Raw genomic sequence first — 18,241 nt, forward strand, 5'->3', positions numbered from 1 at the left:
AAGTCCCACAAGATCTTGAGTTTCTCATTCTCTAAAACGTTCTCAACCTGATGTTCCCAGTGGTTTTCGCTGTACTCAAATCCAAACTTCTGGCACAATTTCCAGTGAGTGATCTTAGCAACACGGTCATGGCGTATAAGATATGTATAAGGTTGATAATATGAGAAATTAGATAATTAGTAAAATATGATTATGGGGAAGAAGCACAAGGGATTTGTAACCGACCGACACACTGCTTGAAATTGTAATGGATGAAGGATGTTTTATTTTTTGTTTGTTTAAAAAATAAAAAACTTTTTTTTGCAACAAAATAATAATAATAATACAAAGGCACAGATGGTAAAACATGAAAATTCAGACTAAGGTGAATAACAATTAAATAAAAGGTTTAAGATTTAGCGCCATGCTCTTTCACAAGTTTTTTATTTTTTAAAGCCCAACACTTTTTAACAGAATAACAGAGTTGGAAGGGACCTTGGAGGTCTTCTAGTCCAACCCCGTTTAATCAAGAGACCCTGTACCATTTCAGACAAATGACTGTCCAATCTCTTCCGGAAAACTTCCAGTGTTAAAAATAATTGCACAAATACAGGTAGCCCCCGACTTACAACAGTTCCATTTAGAGACCGTTCAAAGTTACAATGGCACTGAAGAAAGTGACTTATGACCGTTGTTTTTTTTTACACTTATGACTTTTCTAACATCCCCATGATCACGTGATCCAAAATTCACCAGGCAGACCCACAACCATCCCCATAAAAAGCCTCTGCAGCCTTATTAAAGGAAGCTGAGAGACGCTGCTCTGCTCACATCTTTCCTAATTTTGGAAGAAATTTTGCAAACGGGGCGGTCCCCCGGCAAAGCTGTGGCAAGAGAGAGCAAGGATGAGTCACCCTAAAAAGGCACAATAAGGATATTGTTGTTGGGAATCCACTTCCTGTTCTCTCAGTCCATCCTCCCAAAAAAAATAAAAAAAATTGAATTTTCTTCTTCTCATAAAAATTTAGCCAAACAGGATCCCAGTGGGCATCTCCCTCCTTTCAAACCACATTTGAAGCGTGTGTGTAGCCCTGGTCCAAATCTATATTTTATATGTCCTATCATATAGAAACTCGACCAACGCAAGCATTTTTTTTAATGACAAAAACGCCGGCTCAGTCCATTAAAGCCCATTAAAAGCACCAGCATGAAGAAATGGTGGATTAAAAAAAAAAAAAAGATGAATGATACAGCACTGAATTTAGCGCAACTGCCTTCTGGAAGGCAAGTTTATATACCTTACTCGTTCCAGAATCAATTGTGCGATGATCGGGGTTTTTTGGTGGTTTTTTTTTCAAAAATATTCCTATTTTATTGCAGCGGATGGCTTTCAGGGGTGAAATCCAGCAGGTTCTGACAGGTTCTGGAGAACCGGTAGCGGAAATTTTGAGTAATTCGGAGAACTGGCAAGTACCACCTCTGGCTGGCCCAAGAGTGGGGTGGGAATGGGGATTTTGCAGTATCCTTCCCCTGGAGTGGGGTGGGAATGGGGATTTTGCAGTATCCTTCCCCTGGAGTGGGGTGGGAATAGAGATTTTGCAGTGTCCTTTTCCTGGAGTGGGATGGGAATGGGGATTTTGCAGTATCCTTCCCCTGCCAGGCCCACCAAGCCACACCCACAGAACTGGTAGTAAAAAAATTTGGCTTTCGAGGTGTTTTTAAGGCGGCTGGTTGGTTCATCTAACAATTGCACCGAGCTTGAATTTTCTTTTAAAAAAAAAAGGTTGAAAAGGAAGCTGGAAGATTGCAAAGCAGAGAGAGGGAAATGGAAGGGATGCTGAAATGTCTTGTAAATTGCACAAATCAGATTTCAAGACGAGGCAAAAAAAAAGCATGCAACCTACGATTGATCTGTCCCAAAGCCAGAAATTCTATACAACCCGAAAAACAAATCCAGCAAATCCTTTCTTTTTACATCTGGGTCAGGGATGAAATGCTCTGAAGTCTGCTACCGGTTCGCTCCGCTACCGGTTTGCTTCGCTACCAGTTCGCTTTGCTACCGGTTTGCTTTGCTACCAGTTCGCTTTGCTACTGGTTCATTTCGCTACTGGTTTGCTCTGCTGCTGGTTTTTTTTGCTACTGGTTAGTTTTGCTACTGGTTCGCTCTGCTACCGGTTCGCTCCACCGATTCGCTCTGCTACCGCTTCGCTTCGCTACTGGTTTGTTTCACTACTCATTCGCTCCGCTACCGGTTCATTTTGCATGCGCCTGTGCGGCAAATGCGTGCTTCGCGCGCATGCACACCGCAGGCACTACAGCGCAGTGCTGAAAAAGGAGGATTAAAAACCCTTTTCTGAGTCTGCAAAGGTAAGTAGAACAGTGAGGAGGGGGGGGACAGCTGTGCTGCGTGATTTAGATTCACTAGAAAGCAGGATTTCCATGAATATAAATCACATGGCACAACTGATCATCGGAAATACAAGTTCACCTGAATCTATATCGTATTTTTTACTACCAGTTCGCCTGAACTGGTAGCATTTTTATTAACAGTTTGGGCGAACCGGTCTGAACCAGTAGCATTTCACCCCTGATCTAGGTTAAATATTTTTCTAACCCCAAGTCTGGGTAAGATATTTGTCAGGCTTGCCCACCTACCTCTCAAGACCCAACAATTGAGAAATCAAAAGAGAATGCACAAGAATACAGGTTGTCCTCGAATTACGACCGCTGCAATTGAGTCCAACATTTCTGCCGCTAAACGAGACTGTTGTTAACTGAGCTCTGACCCCCTTTGTGACCTTTTTCAGTGCCATCCTGACTTCGAACGGTCACTAAATGAACCGCTGAGGACTAACACCTGTATTTTTTATGGTCATGAGATCTAAAAGATAAATTGATCCCTCTCCTCTTTGTGGCAGCCCCTCAAATACTGGAATACTGATGTCTCCCCTAGGAAACATCCAAGGTGGCAGGTAAAGGTTCCCCTCGCACATATGTGCTAGTCGTTCCCGACTCTAGGTTGGCGGTGCTCATCTCCGTTTCAAAGCCGAAGAGCCAGCGCTGTCCGAAGACGTCTCCGTGGTCCTGCGGCCGGCATGACTCAACGCCAAAGGAGCACAGAACGCTGTTCCCTTCCCACCAAAGGTGGTCCCTATTTTTTCTACTTGCAATTTTTTTTACGGGCTTTCGAATTGCTAGGTTGGCAGAAGCTGGGACAAGTCACGGGAGCTCACCCCATCACGTGGCACTAGGGATTTGAACCGCCGAACTGCCGACCACGCTGATCGACAAGCTCAGCGTCTTAGCCACCGAGATCTAGAAGCTTGCTTTAAAAAAAAAAAAAATGAAAAAGAACTGCTAGCACCTATGCTGTATAAGCAGAGCTGGGGCTAGTTTATGTAATTCTTTTTGGATTCCGTTGGCTTATCTCTTTCTTTAAAAAAAAAAAAGGCACAAAAACAAAAGCTTGATTGAAAATTGGGAGAGCTGTTTTTTTTTTTTTTTTCTTCTCTGACCGAACTCATCCATCAAATATCTGGAGTCTGGTTGAGCTCACTTGGTAGACTGTCTCCAAAGTGCCTTTAAAATGCAATTAACGGGAGTCTTGAAAATGGGCTCTTGGTGAAAAGGAGCAGCATTTAACTGGGCCAAACAGGATTAACCCTCCTCACACCGGACAGAGAAATTCTTAACCCTCTCTCATCCAGGAGATACAAGCAGGGGTGGGGCTGCTGGGAGTTCGCAGGGGTTCGGCAGAACCTCTAGCTAAGATTCTGTGCAGTTCGGAGAATCCCCAAATCCCACTCCTGGCTGACCACTCCCACCCCGTCCCTCCCAGGAATCCCCACGCAGCCCGTTTTGGATGCAGGTAAATGCAGGGCACGCACGGATGCTCACAGAGGGTGAAAAACGGGCCTACCGGAAGTTCGGGTCCGTTTCCGGCCTCCAGAGGGCCTCCCGGAGCCCGGGGAGGCCGTTTTCGCCTTCCTGGAGAGCTCAAGGAAAGCCTCCGGAGCCTGGGGAGGGCAAAAATGCCACCTCCCCGCCACCGTGGTGCAGGAGGCTGACTAGGCCACGCCCACCATATCCCAGCAACCGGGCAGAGAATCCCTTGCTAAAGTTTTTGAAGCCCACCCCTGGATACAAGCTATACTTTAAAAAAAAAAAGTAATTAAATATTAAAAGGGCCCTCAATTAAATATAAGCAGAACGCCTGCAACATTAAGCTTTCAGAATATAAAACTCGGAAAACATTCCAAGCTAAATGGAACAATAGATGGGATCCCCGTTAGAGAAAAAACGGTTTACAAAATGAAAGCAAGGTATACAGGTAGTCCTTGACTTACGACAGCAATGTTGAGCCCAACATTTAAGCACTTTTGGGCTCAATTGCCCAAGACAGCTGTTAAAGGGTTTTTCCCCCTATTTTTGCCACTGTCATTAAACGAATCCCAGCTGTTTAAGTGACTCATGTGGTCATTAAGCGAAATGGGCTACCTTCCCAATTGACTTTGCTCGTCTGAAGCCAGCTGGAAAGATTACGAGCGGTGCCACGAGCATCCGTGGGGATGCTTCAAACGGTCGTTAAGTGTGAATACCAGTCGTAAGTCACTTTTTTTCAGCGCCGTTGTCACTTCAAAAGGTCATTAAGGTTGCAAGTTGAGGAATTCCTGTACGGAGAATTATTTCTTGACTTTACGCAGTCAAAATATACAGACACGGTCCTCAACTTAAGACCACCATCGAGCCCAAAATGTACGTCGCTAAGTGAGAAATTCGTTCCGTGAGTTTCGCCTCCGTTTTACGACTTTTCTTGCCCCAGTTCTTAGGTACTGCAGGCTACTTCTGCTGCCTGCAGTTTGGCAGTTTGAATCTCACCAGGCTCAAGGTTGACTCAGCCTTCCGTCCTTCTGAGGTCGGTAAAACGAGGAGCCAGATTATTGGGGGGCAATAGGCTGACTTTGTAAACTGCTTAAAGGAGAGGGCTGTTAAGCACTGTAAAGCAGTATATAAGTAAAGCGGTATATAAGCGGCATATAAGTCTAAGTGCTATTACTATCTTCCTTCCTTCCTTCCTTCCTTCCTTCCTTCCTTCCTTCCTTCCTTCCTTCCCTCCCTCCCAGTGGTTAGAATGCAGTATTGCAGGCTGACTGCTGACTGCCGGGAGTTCAAATCTCACTGGCTCAAGGTTGACTCAGCCTTCCATCCTTCCGTGATCTGTAAAATGAGGATCCAGATTGTTGGGGGGCAATATGTTGACCCTGTAAACCGCTTAGAGAGGGCTGTAAAAGCACTGTGAAGCGGTGCTTTCCCCCCCCCCCTTTTCCCCCCTCCTATTGTCTATTAACTGCATTTCCTGTGGTTTATCGTTGTGATGTCATTGTTTTTAGCTTTTAAACCTTGCCGTAAAATAAAAAGCAAAACAAAAGGAGCGATAACCTGACAATAACATCCTTCTATTTGCAGCTGGGCATTTTAAAATACAACTCTTTCCCAGCGGTCTGTTTTTAAACAAACCTGGTTACGAACCACGAACGAACTGTGGGAAAGGCAAAAAATAGTTATCTAATATTTGAAGACCTTAGTTTAGGCATCAGCCATTGTCCCTTTTTTAGGATTATTGGCTCTATGAAGCTCAGAATTAGTACCCTGTTTCCCCCAAAATAAGACACCCCCTGATAATAAACCCAATCGGGCTTTTGAGCGCATGGCAATAAGGCCAAGAGCTTATTTCAGGGTTCAAAAAAATATAACAGGGTCTTATTTTCGGGGAAACACGGTATCTATCATATCTATCTTATCTACTGTCTCTATCTTCTATCTATATCATTATATATCTGTCTGTCTGTCTGTCTGTCTGTCTGTCTGTCTGTCTGTCTGCCTGCCTGCCTGCCTGCCTGCCTGCCTGCCTGCCTATCTATCTATCTATCTATCTATCTATCTATCTATCTATCTATCTATCTATCATCTACTCTGTTTCCCCCAAAATAAGACACCCCCTGATAATAAGCCCAATCGGGCTTTTGAGCGTGTGGCAATAAGGCCAAGCGCTTATTTCAGGGTTCAAAAAAATATAACAGGGTCTTATTTTCGGGGAAACACAGTAACTATCATATCTATTATATCTATCTATGTTATCTATGTTATCTACTTATCTGTCTCTCTATCTTCTATCTATGTATATCATTATCTATCTATCTATCTATCTATCTATCTATCTATCTATCTATCTATCTATCTATCCTGTTTACCCCAAAATAAGATATCCCCTGATAATAAACCTAAATGGGCTTTTGAGCGCATGGCAATAAGGCCAAGCGCTTATTTCAGGGTTCAAAAAAATATAGGACAGGGTCTTATTTTCGGGAAAACACGGTATCTATCGTATCTATCATATCTATCTATCTTATCTACTGTCTCTCTATCTTCTATCTATCTATATTATTATCTATCATCTATCTATCTATCTATCTATCTATCTATCTATCTATCATCTATCATCTATCTACCCTGTTTTCCCCAAAATAAGACACCCCCTGATAATAAGCCCAATCGGGCTTTTGAGTGCATGGCAATAAGGCCAAGCACTTATTTCAGGGTTCAAAAAAATATAGGACAGGGTTTTATTTTTGGGGAAACACGGTAATAATAATTATTTTTGGTCCAAGCATACAGGACATGCCTGGTTAAAGACGGTGTCTGAATTGTGAAAGCAAGCATTGTCATTCGGTTTCATTTCTTTGCATTCCCCCAAATCTGTACGTCAAACTTTAAACTGAGGATGCAAAAGGCAATCGTGAATTCTAGCAAATATTAAGAATAAGAGCGTTAGTTGCTTAAGAGGACTAGGAAAAAAATAGTTATCCTGACACAGCGGGAGGAAAAACAGGGAGAAACGACAGCCAAGATATATATATTTTCCGTAAAAATAAGTATTGTTTCTCAAATGAAGCTCCCGCGTGAATATAATTTGGAGCATTGTGTATGTCTGACGCCCGGAGTCGTTTATTAAAAAATAATAAAGGTGGGCTAAGAAAGAAAAACAAAAACAAAAATAAAAATAAATGCCTTTTAGGGAAGGACGGAACGATACCGACTCGCCTCGGTCCGTGGGTTACAATTCTAAATGGATGCTTTTGTTCTTTTCTTCCCCAAAATGGTAATTTGGAGGACTTGACCACGACAAAGAGGTCATTCTACGCCCCGGTTCGTTTGCAAATAACCCTGGGGGCTCAGAAGAAACAGTGCTTCTGAGCACAAGCAGAACGCCTTCCTCCTGCTAAGCTCAACCGTTTCATTTAGCGTCCGGTCAGCAGAGAATATCCGGTGGGAAAAAATGTGCCGTGACCGACCATGGTTAGGTGCATTCCCACAACGTCAGTTGTGGGATTCAGCCGGTTTGAGCGAATCGGTAGTTAAATTGTTGGCTGGCTCTACCCCTTCCCACCCCACCCCATCCAGGAGTCCCCACACACCACATTTTGACCCCCTCACGGCCCGTTTTCACTCCCAGGTGGCTTCAGGATCTGTTTTTTTTTCCTCCTAAGTTTGCAGCACCTACCTGACCGATAAGGTGAAATCTCCGGGATTGCTTTTACTCGGGCGGGCTAAAAAACTCCCGTGGATGCCCCTGGTTAGGAGCAGCTTTTCTGCTTCAATCCCGCTGATGTTTGGATGGAACCACCTGGAGGGATGGATGGGGGGGGGTTGTGGGAGGTGTGGGGAGAGCAAAAGAAAAACAAGAACACCTCACTATTAATAAGATGGGCAGCTGGATTTATTCTATTCACAGGACACAGGAAGTGGAGGGTGAGCTTAAAAGATCATCTAGTCCAACCCTGCTGGGGATTTTAGCGCTCAACTACTCCATCCCCGTTGTAGGAGATGTCTAGGCTGAGCCCGAGGGAGGGAGAGGTCAAACGCGTCATCAGTCGTGAATCCCTTCGCGCCCACAAGATATCTTACGTCAGCCCACTGTGAATTCCTTATCTGCCGCCAAATTGCTTTGACTGTTAGTAGTTCCGATTCTTGTAGAGATCTTAAAGCTTGCAATAAATCTTTATAGCCATTTGAACTGCCTGGGTCTCCCTGCATTTCCGGGGCGCTTGACACCCCAATTCTGGATTTTAGCAGTCATCTAGTCCAACTCCATTCTTGGATCTTAAAGGTCATCTAGTACAACCCCGTTTTGGATCTTGAAGGTCATCTAGTCCAACCCCATTTCGGATCTTAATGGTGATTCAAGTCCGACCTATTTTGGATCTTAAAAGGCCCTTTAGCCCAACCTCATTTTGGATTTTAAAAGTCATCTAGTTCAACTCCGTTTCGGATCTTAAAGGTTGTTCAGTCCCACCCATTTTGGATCTTAAAGGTTGTCTAGTCTGACCCCGTGTTGTGCTAGAATTCAAAATGATCTCCAACAGCCATTTGAACTGCCCCTCGTCGCTAATTTTCATTTATAGACTGTTTTCCTTCCAACACGTCCTGATTTCCTGCTCCCTACGTGAATAACCCACAGTGACATTTTATGGGGTACGTCAGATTTGCCACCTATGCTGTTTGCCTTCCCGTTCGCCGGACCCTGAGACCAAGCAGCCTCTGGGATGTTTGCCCCCAGACTCAAAATTGCAGACCGGTTTTGGATCAAATGCTATCGAGCAAACGCTTCTGTTCCATTTGGTGGGCCGGCTACACTTTTCATCCCTGCCCAGAATATTTGCTGGCACAGAAGAAACAGAACATCTATCCAATATATTGAATAATTAACCAGGGCTTCCCAAGAGATACTTAACTAAATTTTATCTCCATCAATGTAGCTCGACAATATGGCCAGAGAGGGGAGAGGGAAAAAAAGAGGACAGAGAAATAGCCACGGGTAGCATTTTAAGGCCATTAGTGGAATAAAAGAACCTGACCTGAAGGCACACACAAACACACACAAATTGTGTCTTAACAATTAGCCAAGAACCCAACTAAGATAGTAATTACTTTTTTAAAAAAGGGAGGGGAGATGGATGGATGGATAGCTACTTATAAGGACTCTATAGTCAAGTTTCTCAACCTCAGCTTTGAGATAGGAGGACTTCAACTCCCATAATTCCCTGGCCAGCATGCCAGGAAATTCTGGGCGTTGGAAGTCCATACGGCATCTAATTCTAGTTGCGTGATCTCAAGTGCTCTGCCGGTCAACCTTAATGGGATGAACAGAAGGAAAGAAGGAAGGAAAAGAGAGAAGGAAGGGAAAGGAAGGCAAGGGTCGGAAAAGAAGAGAGAGAAGGAAAGGGAAGGGAAAAGTCAAAGGAACGGAGGGAGGGAAAGAGGGAGGAAGGAAGGAAGGAAAGAAAAAGAAAGAAAGAAAGAAAGAGGAAGGAAGGGAAGGAGGGAGGGAGGAAGGGAAAAAGAGAGGGAAGGGGAAGGAAAGGAAAGCAAGGGACGGAAAGGAAGAAGAGAGAGAAGGGAAGGGAAGAGAAGAGTCAAAGAAGGGAGGAAGGGAGGAAGGAAAACAGAGAGGGAAGGGAAAGGAAGGCAAGGGACAGAAAGGAGGAAGAGAGAGAAGGGAAGGGAAAAGTCAAGGGAGGGAGGGAGGGAGGGAGGGAGGGAGGGAGGAAGGAAGGAAGGAAGGAAGGAAAAGAGAGAGGGAAGGGAAAGGAAGGCAAGGGACAGAAAGGAAGAAGAGAGAGAAGGGAAGGGAAAAGTCAAGGGAGGGAGGGAGGGAGGGAGGAAGGAAGGAAGGAAAAGAGAGAGGGAAGGGAAAGGAAGGCAAGGGACAGAAAGGAAGAAGAGAGAGAAGGGAAGGGAAAAGTCAAGGGAGGGAGGGAGGGAGGGAGGGAGGAAAAGAGAGAGGGAAGGGAAAGGAAGGCAAGGGACAGAAAGGAAGAAGAGAGAGAAGGGAAGGGAAAACTCAAGGGAGGGAGGGAGGAAGGAAGGAAGGAAAACAGAGAGGTAAGGGAAAGGAAGGCAAGGGACAGATGGAAGAAGAGAGAGAAGGGAAGGGAAAACTCAAGGGAGGGAGGGAGGAAGGAAGGAAGGAAAAGAGAGAGGGAACAGAAAGGAAGGCAAGGGACAGAAAGGAACAAGAGAGAGAAGGGAAGGGAAAAGTCAAGGGAGGGAGGGAGGGAAGGAGGGAGGGAGGAAGGAAGAGAGAGAGGTAAGGGAAGTGTCAAAGGATGGAGGAAAGGAGGGAGGGAGGAAGGAAGGAAGGAAGGAAGGAAGGAAGGAAAGAAAGAAAGAAAGAAAGAAAGAGGACAAAAAAGGAGACAAAATATTTTTTCCTTGGCTTATCCTGGAGGCATGCCAATACATTTCCTGGAGACGCAAAGGAATGATGTAAAGGGCAAACATTAGGAGCTACTCCATCGTGCAGGGACTATTATTTGGGGCAAAGAGAGAAAACCCGCCAAGATAAGGAGGAGGTGCCGTTTGGTGACTTCAGAAGCCGAGCTACAGGTGCTGCACCAAGATTGCTGGCGCAGCCCTGTTGGTAACCCAACCACAAAATATTTTTAGCACCTAACCATATGTTATCCAAAACCGCAGAGTCTTATCTGGGCAGAGTCACCCAGCGAAGAACGAGGGCCCAAAACCACAACGGAATCCCTCCCTGGCTCTTTACCCCCTTGAGCGTGAGAACCCATGGCCCCGTTTCTCAAAACAGAAGCGTTTTAACAGGAAGGCGCTTCATCAGGTCGCTAGACCTCATGGAGGCGGCCTCAAAAAGAAAGCGCCACGAATTGTGACGTCTCGGTGGCCACGCGAGCAGAAATATAGCTCGAAATCCATCCGAGAGAGGATTTTTCCTCTGTCTGCAAATGGGAGAAGGAAAACGCCAAATAATACCGGTCAAATTTCAAAATAAAATTCAAATTCAAATAAGAACGGTGAGGTTGGAAAAAAGAGGAAGAAAAACAGCCAAGGGAGATTTCTGGAAGTGGAAAGATCAGAGACGGACTCCTCACTTTTAAATGCGATTTATAAATAAATAAAATAAACTTCTTTTTCTCTTACAACCGAATCCCTAAGGATTGTATAACCGACTTAAGGTGGCTATATTGAAAACGTTCCCAGTTTTTTTTTTTAAGGGAATCAAGCCTGATCAATAAATAATTTACAGGTATATATCCTTTGACATGGCCAGAATTTCTGTCGCTAAGCAAAGGGGGGGGGGTTGCTCAGCAAATCGTGGCCCCATCTTATGACTTTTTAACGGCTGCAATTTAAATGGATCGCGTGGTCGTTCCAAGGATCCGTCCTTCCTCGACTTCGCTTGTCGGTTGGGAAGATCCCGAGAGATTATTACATGACATCCTTGGTATGCCAATTGCCCAACTTTTAAATCACGTGACCGGTCGTAAGGGCGAGGACCGGCTTTAAGTTGCTTTTTTTTTTTCCAGGGCCGTTGTAAACTTGGTCGCTAAACAAAACGGCCGTAAACCGAGGACAAGGCAGCTCTTTGCAATGCCTTCAGCCTTATTCCATCCAATTTGGAGGGTTATGAAAGTCGAAGTCCAGCCAGGGCTTAGCAGGCTATTTATGGCCAATGTTTGTTCATCTTCATCCATCCCAGCCATTTCCTCTTCCAAACAGGATGTATTCCTTTATTTTTATTTTATTTTTTTAAAACTTTCTGGGTCAGAAAGAAAAAGTATCTCCATTGTCCAAGGATGCTTAGCCTGTCTCCGGCAGACATTATATGACCTGCAAAATTTGTCATGGACCTTTCTGTCCCACCGAACAGCTAAATTTAGAATTGCCGACGGAAGAAGAAAAAAAGGGATAGTTGAATCATTAAAGATAAAGGTAAAGGTTCCCCTCGCACAGATGTGCTAATCGTTCCCGACTCTAGGGGGCGGTGCTCATCTCCGTTTCAAAGCCGAAGAGCCAGCGCTGTCCGAAGACGTCTCTGTGACTCAACGCCAAAGGCGCACGGAATGCTGTTCCCTTCCCACCAAAGGTGGTTCCTATTTTTCTACTTGCATTTTTTACGGGCTTTCGAACTGCTAGGTTGGCAGAAGCTGGGACAAGTCACGGGAGCTCACCCCCGTTACGTGGCACCAGGGATTCGAACGAGGAGAGGGCACTAGGGATTCAAAATTAGAGTAGGAGAGAGGGGAAGAGAGGAGGAGAAGGAGAAGGGGAGGGGAAGTAGATCAGAGAAGAAGAGGAGGGGAAGAGAAAGAAAGAAAGAAAGAAAGAAAGAAAGAAAGAAAGAAAGAAAGAAAGAAAGAAAGAAAAGAGGGAGATGGTAGGTTGGAGGAGAGAGACTGCTGTACAATAAAAAAGATGAAATGGAAGAAAGGCAAGCCCAAACAAACACAAATATATTAAGATAAAGAATGAATTGTTAAAGAATAAAAGGGAATAAATATGAATAAGCAGGAAAATTAGAATTTGAGGGCGAATGAAAATGTTGTTTATATAAGCAAGCAAAGAAATATTGAGATGTGATTAAAAAAAAGGGAAAAAAGAAAATTGTGGCGAAAATTGCAACTGAGTACAATGTCTTTGAATTTGATAAATTGTATAAGATAATAAAACTTGATTTAAAAAAGAAAAGAATTTCTTAATTCTCTGCTAAGGATTTGTGGGATTGAATTAAAAGCAGCCGCATCTCGGGTGATTTTATATCCCAAAGATTCTCTCTATTAAAAACTCCCCCCAAATATCCCTGCTTTGAAATAAGCCACCTCCTTACCTCATTTTTTTTTTTTAAAAAAAGTCAAACAAAATGGAAAAAAAGAGGGGTAAATCTTATTCAGGGATGTTATTACTAAACCAAAGATGGCAAAAAACATCCAGATTTACAAGTCAAGTTGTGCTCAACAACTCCTTCTGCCTGTCGCATCTAAGATACGGTTGGCTGAAATCTCCTCCAAGACATATTTCCATGCAAGATGAAACTTAAAAAGAGATTTGTGACATCAAAAATACATCACTGAAGGCAGCAGATTTGAAAAGCAACTTCTGGCCAGCAGCTTTGAAGGCTGAACAGGTTCTCCAGGGGAGCGACCAGCTATGCATGCCAGTGATGGCAAATCTTTTTGGCACCCAGTGCCCAAACCGGAACATGTGTACATGTACCCATGCTGGAGTGCCGGAAATCCAAAAACCAGCTGGCTGGTGTGAATGGGTGTGCCGATCAGCTGGTCTTCGGTTTCCGGCACGTGCATGCATGCCAACCAGCTGATTTTGGTGTGTGCCGGACCACCGGAAACCGGAAAACCAGCTGACTGGCGCATATGCACGTGCCAGTCAGCTGGTCTTTGGTTTCGGGCACGCGAATGCGCACCAGCCAGCTGATTTTTGTGCGTGCCAGAGCGCTGGAAACCCGAAAACCAGCTGGTTGGTGCGAATGCGCGTGCCAGTCAGCTGGTCTTCGGTTTTGGGCACGCGAATGCGCACCGGCCAGTTGATTTTTGTGCGTGCCGGAGCGCTGGAAACCCGAAAACCAGCTGGCTGGTGCGAATGCACGTGCCGGTCAGCTGGTCTTCGGTCACTCACCCCCCTAATTTGGTTATGGTTGAATTATTCTTGTAGCAGAGGGGTCCTTCTAGCTTAAAAAAACCAGAGAGAATTCCAGAAGTAAGCCATTTCCTGATTTTGGGGCTGGAGGTCAGCAACAGGGTTTCTGAACTTCCTTTCAGGAAGCTAACAAGGCAAGCTGATTCCGTTCGGGCCTGGAGACCGGCTGTGCCTTTAGAAAACTAACAGAATAACAAAGTTGGAAGGGATCTTGGAGGTCTTCTAACCCATTGCTATGCAGGAGTCCCTATATGCCATTTCAGATCTAACTCCCATGCCGCCGTTTAATTTTCTGCCACTTAATCCTAAAACATTTTCAGTTTTTGGAAAGGAAAGTTTGCAAGGCTGGGTCATCTTTTCACACACACACACATACAGAAACACACACCCTGCATTCTGCTGACAGCAAAGGAGAAAAGGATCTGCGATCCCCGTCCGGAGGGCATTGAAAGTTTGTGGCTCTCTGAGTCACCTCTAGCGACACGACAAAGCGCGTCCGCTTGGAACGGACCCTGGCAGCTCGATCAAGACAAGACAGCTTGTGTGTCTGTGTGTGGTGTGTTGTGTGCTGGGAGAAACTGACATTGCTAAATCAATCTGAGCAGGAGCGGGAACAGGAGGAAAATCTTCTCAGGCCCAACCCCCCCACCTGGCCTTTTCCCAGGAACGAAGAAGGGGGGGGGGAAAGTAAGGCGGGCGAGAAAGGATTGACGTTGGCATCCTCTGGAGGAAGTAGGAGACACCTGAAGAAGACGGGCATTAAGCACAAGCTGTTCGGTGTTTAAAGGTAGAGCGTCCCCAGATGGGGAGGCTCTCTCTTTCCAATCTGGCAACTCCCAAAGTATCAATAGTTTTCTGCAGCGGTGGGTTTCAGGGTATGTTGCTACTGGTTCGCCGTGCGCATGTGCGCGGCCGGTTTGCGCGAGCACCTGTCTTTCCACACATGTGGTTTGCTCGAGCGAGCGCCTTCCGTGCGTGCGCCCGGCCTCAAAAACCTGCCTAAATAGGATGGCATAGAGCTGGGGTGCATGGGCAGGCCCACTCACAATTTCCGCTACCGGTTCAGGCGAATTGGTCTGAACCAGCTGAATACTATCTCCAGTGTTTTCTGTTTAGCACAGGAGCGTCCAAGCTTGGCAACTCTCAAGACCTGTGGACTTCAACTCCCAGAATTCCCCAGCTAGTGTTAGCTGAGGAATTCTGGGAGTTGAAGTCCACAAGTTTTGTAAAGCTGGATGCTCCTAGTTTAGCACCAAATCTTCTCTGCTGTAGATTCTTAAGTTCTTAAACGATAAGAAACAGATGGGAGAGAAAAAGATCCATTTATCTAATTTATCCCTCGACGAGCAGGTGCGCCAGTCTTCGAAGATAACTCTCAACGATTTTTTTTCTAGGTAGGCATAAGAATGTCTCAATTTCTTATTTTTGCTGGGGGCTATTTTGTCCTCTTCCCCCATTCCATTTTTGTTTTTTTCCAAAAGAATTTGCATTCAGATTTTCCAGCGTGGGAGGCAAGACGGTTTTCCTGCAAAGATATTTTACGGGAGGTATTTCCACTGGGTTTCCTTTGAGCTGTCAATTTTTTTTTTTTTTTAAATTATGCCAGCAAAGTTTTTTTTTTTTTTTTTTGCATTTTTTGTGTTTTGTCCTTCGAGGGCATTTCCAGATCTTAAAAAGAGTTTGACTTTTAGGGAAGCTGCAGAATAATTATTTGCAGATGGGGAGATTTTCTCTCTCATTCACCACCGAGAAAAGAAACTCAGAAAGTTTAAAACCCAAAGTGTCATAAAAACAAAGCAGAAAAATGTGGGAGGAAAGAGAAAGGGGAAAAAAAAAAACCTTTAGAAAATATTAACCTAAAATGCAGGTAGACCTCGACTGATGACCACAATTGAGCCCAAAATTTCTATTGAGACAAGTTTTTAAGTGAGTTTTGCCCCCTTTTACGACCTCGCTTGCCACAGTTGTTAACCGAAAACCCTGCAGTTGTTGAGTTAATAACCTGGTTGTTAAGTGAATCTGGCTTCCCCATAGACTTTGCTTGTCAGAAGGTCACAAAAGGGGAATCACATGACCCCGGGACGTCATAAATATGAAGCCGTTATCAAGCATCTGAACGGTATTTCTCTCTGGGCACCGTGGGAATATATCTGCTGAATAAAACTCCGCACTGGCGTCAGGAAAGGCATCCGGCCAGTAAACATTCAGCTCCATTCAGTTGCCCAGATTCCACCTCGCAAGGGATTACGGGGTCGATAGGACAGGACAGGACAGGATAGGATAGGACAGAGTAGGGTAGGGTAGGGTAGGGTAGGGTAGGGTAGGGTAGAGTAGAATAGAATAGAATAGAATAGAATAGAATAGAATAGAATAGAATAGAATAGAATAGAATAGAATAGAATAGAATAGAATAGAATGTAGGATAAGATAGGATAGGACAGGATAGGATAGGGCAGAGTAGAGTAGAGTAGAGTAGAGTAGAGTAGAGTAGAGTAGAGTAGAGTAGAGTAAAATAGAATAGAACAGAATGTAGGATAAGATAGAATAGGACAGGACAGGATAGGGTAGGATAGGATAGGATAGGATAGGATAGGGTAGGGTAGGGTAGAGTAGAGTAGAGTAGAGTAGAGTAAAATAGAATAGAATAGAACAGAACAGAACAGAACAGAATAGAACAGAACAGAACAGAACAGAATGTAGGATAAGATAGGATAGGATAGGATAGGATAGGATAGGATAGGATAGGATAGGATAGGATAGGATAGGGTAGGGTAGGATAGGATAGGATAGGATAGGATAGGATAGGATAGGATAGGATAGGATAGGGTATGGTAAGGTAGGGTAGGGTAGAGTAGAGTAGAGTAGAGTAGAGTAGAGTAGAACAGAACAGAACAGAACAGAACGGAACAGAACAGAACAGAATGTAGGATAAGACAGGACAGAACAGGATAGGACTGGACAGTGGAGTGGAGAGTGGAGTGGAGTGGAGTGGAGCGGAGCGGAGCGGAGCAGAGCAGAGCAGAATAAAATAAACAGAGTTGGAAGGGACCTTGGAGGTCTTCTAGTCCAACCCCCTGCTCAAACAAAAGACCCGATACCATTCAGGACAAATGGCCATCCAGTCTCTTCCTATAAAAGCCTCCAGTGATGGAGCACCACAACTTCTGGAGGCAAGTTGTTCTACTACTCGTTGCTTTGTTTTTACTATTAGGAAATTTTAGATTGTCTGTTTAAGTATTCCCCAAAGCCAAGCAACCAAGCTTTGGTTAAGTCGATGATATCATGTCTCATAGAGTAAACAGGGCAAACCCTTATCCTGGCTTCCTAAATTAATCCTCCCATTGTCTAGTTTTCTCACTCTGTGAAATCCCCCTTAAAGTAACCAGCATTATCAGCCTATAAGTTTCGTAAGTTTGGGTAAAAGCAGCTTCGAAGTTGGGACAGTTGGTGGAAGCGCCTGGTTTTGGAAGGGAGAGGCTGACTTTTTTTATATATTTCCTTTTTCTAATCGTGCGTTTAATATATATATATATATATATATATATATTCTTAAGACACCCTTAAGAGAGCCGGCTGGCTTAAAAAGAAACCGGGAGAATTAAAAATAGAGCTTTAAAATAAGAAATTCCTGCCCAGTGACGGTGCAAATTGATTACATTTTTATCTTGCTGTTCCAACAGAAAAGGTTAGAGCAGAGTATATATAGGGCCGCAGCCTCAGGACAAGCCTCCTCGAGTCCCATCTCCGGCTTCTGGAAGGAGCGTTCACGCTCGTCCTAAACCACAGTTTGTAAGCCATGCTGGCTAGATTTTCCTTGCCGGAAGCAGTGAAAAAGAAGCCACGTTTTGACGAGTGGCGGAGAGTTTTCACAGTCCAGAGTGGGATACGAACCAGTTTTTCCACACGCTGTTTGTGTTTCCTGCTTGAGAGGGGAAGGGGTTGGACTAGATGACCTATCAGATCCCTTCCAACCCTGTTAATCTGGATCTGTCAAGCCCATTGCAGGAAGGATTCCAAGCCGAAAGGATTTCGAGGGAGGGACGTTCACTTTAGGACAGGGATGGCTAACCTTTTTGCCATCGCGTGTCAAAAGCGGGAGGGGGAGCGGGCACGGGGGGGTGGGGACACACGCACGCGTGCCCACATCCATAATTCTATGCCCCCTGCCCCCCCTCATGCTCCCTCTGCTTTTGGCACGTGATGGCACGGTGGGCTCAGTAGGCCCAGTTTTTTGCTCTCCCCAGAGCTCCCAGAGCTTTTCTAGGAACCTGGGGAGGGCAAAAACAGCCTTCCCTACCCTTCCTAGTGGCCCTCCGGAAGCTGGAAACAGTGTGTTTCCTGACTTCTGGTGGGCCCAGAAGGCCTGAAAATCAATTGGCCGGCGCACGCATTCTTGCCGGAGCTGAGCTCGCGTGCCCACCGGTATGGCGCCACGTGCCACCTGTGGCACCCGTGCCATAGGTTCGCCATGACGGCTTTAGGGGAAAGGGGCAGAAGGTCAGCAAGGATGATGTAAACCTGGTGGCAGGGCCTGATATTTAGTGGAGGAGAAAGGAAGGGAAGAGGGGAAAGAAATAGAGAAGAAGGAAAAGAAAGGAGAGAGGAGAGGAGGAGGAAGAGAAAGAGAGAAAAGGGAAAGGAAAGGAGGCAGAGAGGGAGGAAGAAAGGAAAGGAGGAACAGAGAGGGAGGAAGATAAGAAAGGAAGAAAAAGGAGAGTGGAGGGGAGAGGGAAGAAAGAAAGAA

At 45.0% G+C, this 18,241-nt stretch overlaps 1 protein-coding gene across 2 annotated transcripts in view; it reads right to left on the bottom strand.

Moving 5' to 3' along the window:
* The window catches only part of LOC117658751 (tyrosine-protein phosphatase non-receptor type 11-like), a 36,518-nt gene that overhangs the window by 15,003 nt on the left and 3,274 nt on the right, over window positions 1–18,241 (bottom strand). Inside the window, exons 1-2 of one of the 2 annotated variants that reach the window (XM_087878875.1) lie at window positions 12,671–12,886; window positions 7,541–7,663 (exon numbers count right to left, since the gene is read on the bottom strand). In XM_087878875.1, coding sequence (XP_087735001.1) covers window positions 7,541–7,663; window positions 12,671–12,675 — 128 coding nt within the window. In that variant the 5' untranslated portion in view covers window positions 12,676–12,886. Of the gene's footprint in view, window positions 1–7,540; window positions 7,664–12,670; window positions 12,887–18,241 lie in introns of those variants that run through there. The other variant, XM_060694177.2, reaches the window with a different exon arrangement.

The sequence above is a fragment of the Pantherophis guttatus genome, chromosome 15 (genome assembly GCF_059756535.1).
Source record: "Pantherophis guttatus breed Tessera chromosome 15, ASM5975653v1, whole genome shotgun sequence".
NCBI classification, from domain to species: domain Eukaryota; kingdom Metazoa; phylum Chordata; class Lepidosauria; order Squamata; family Colubridae; genus Pantherophis; species Pantherophis guttatus.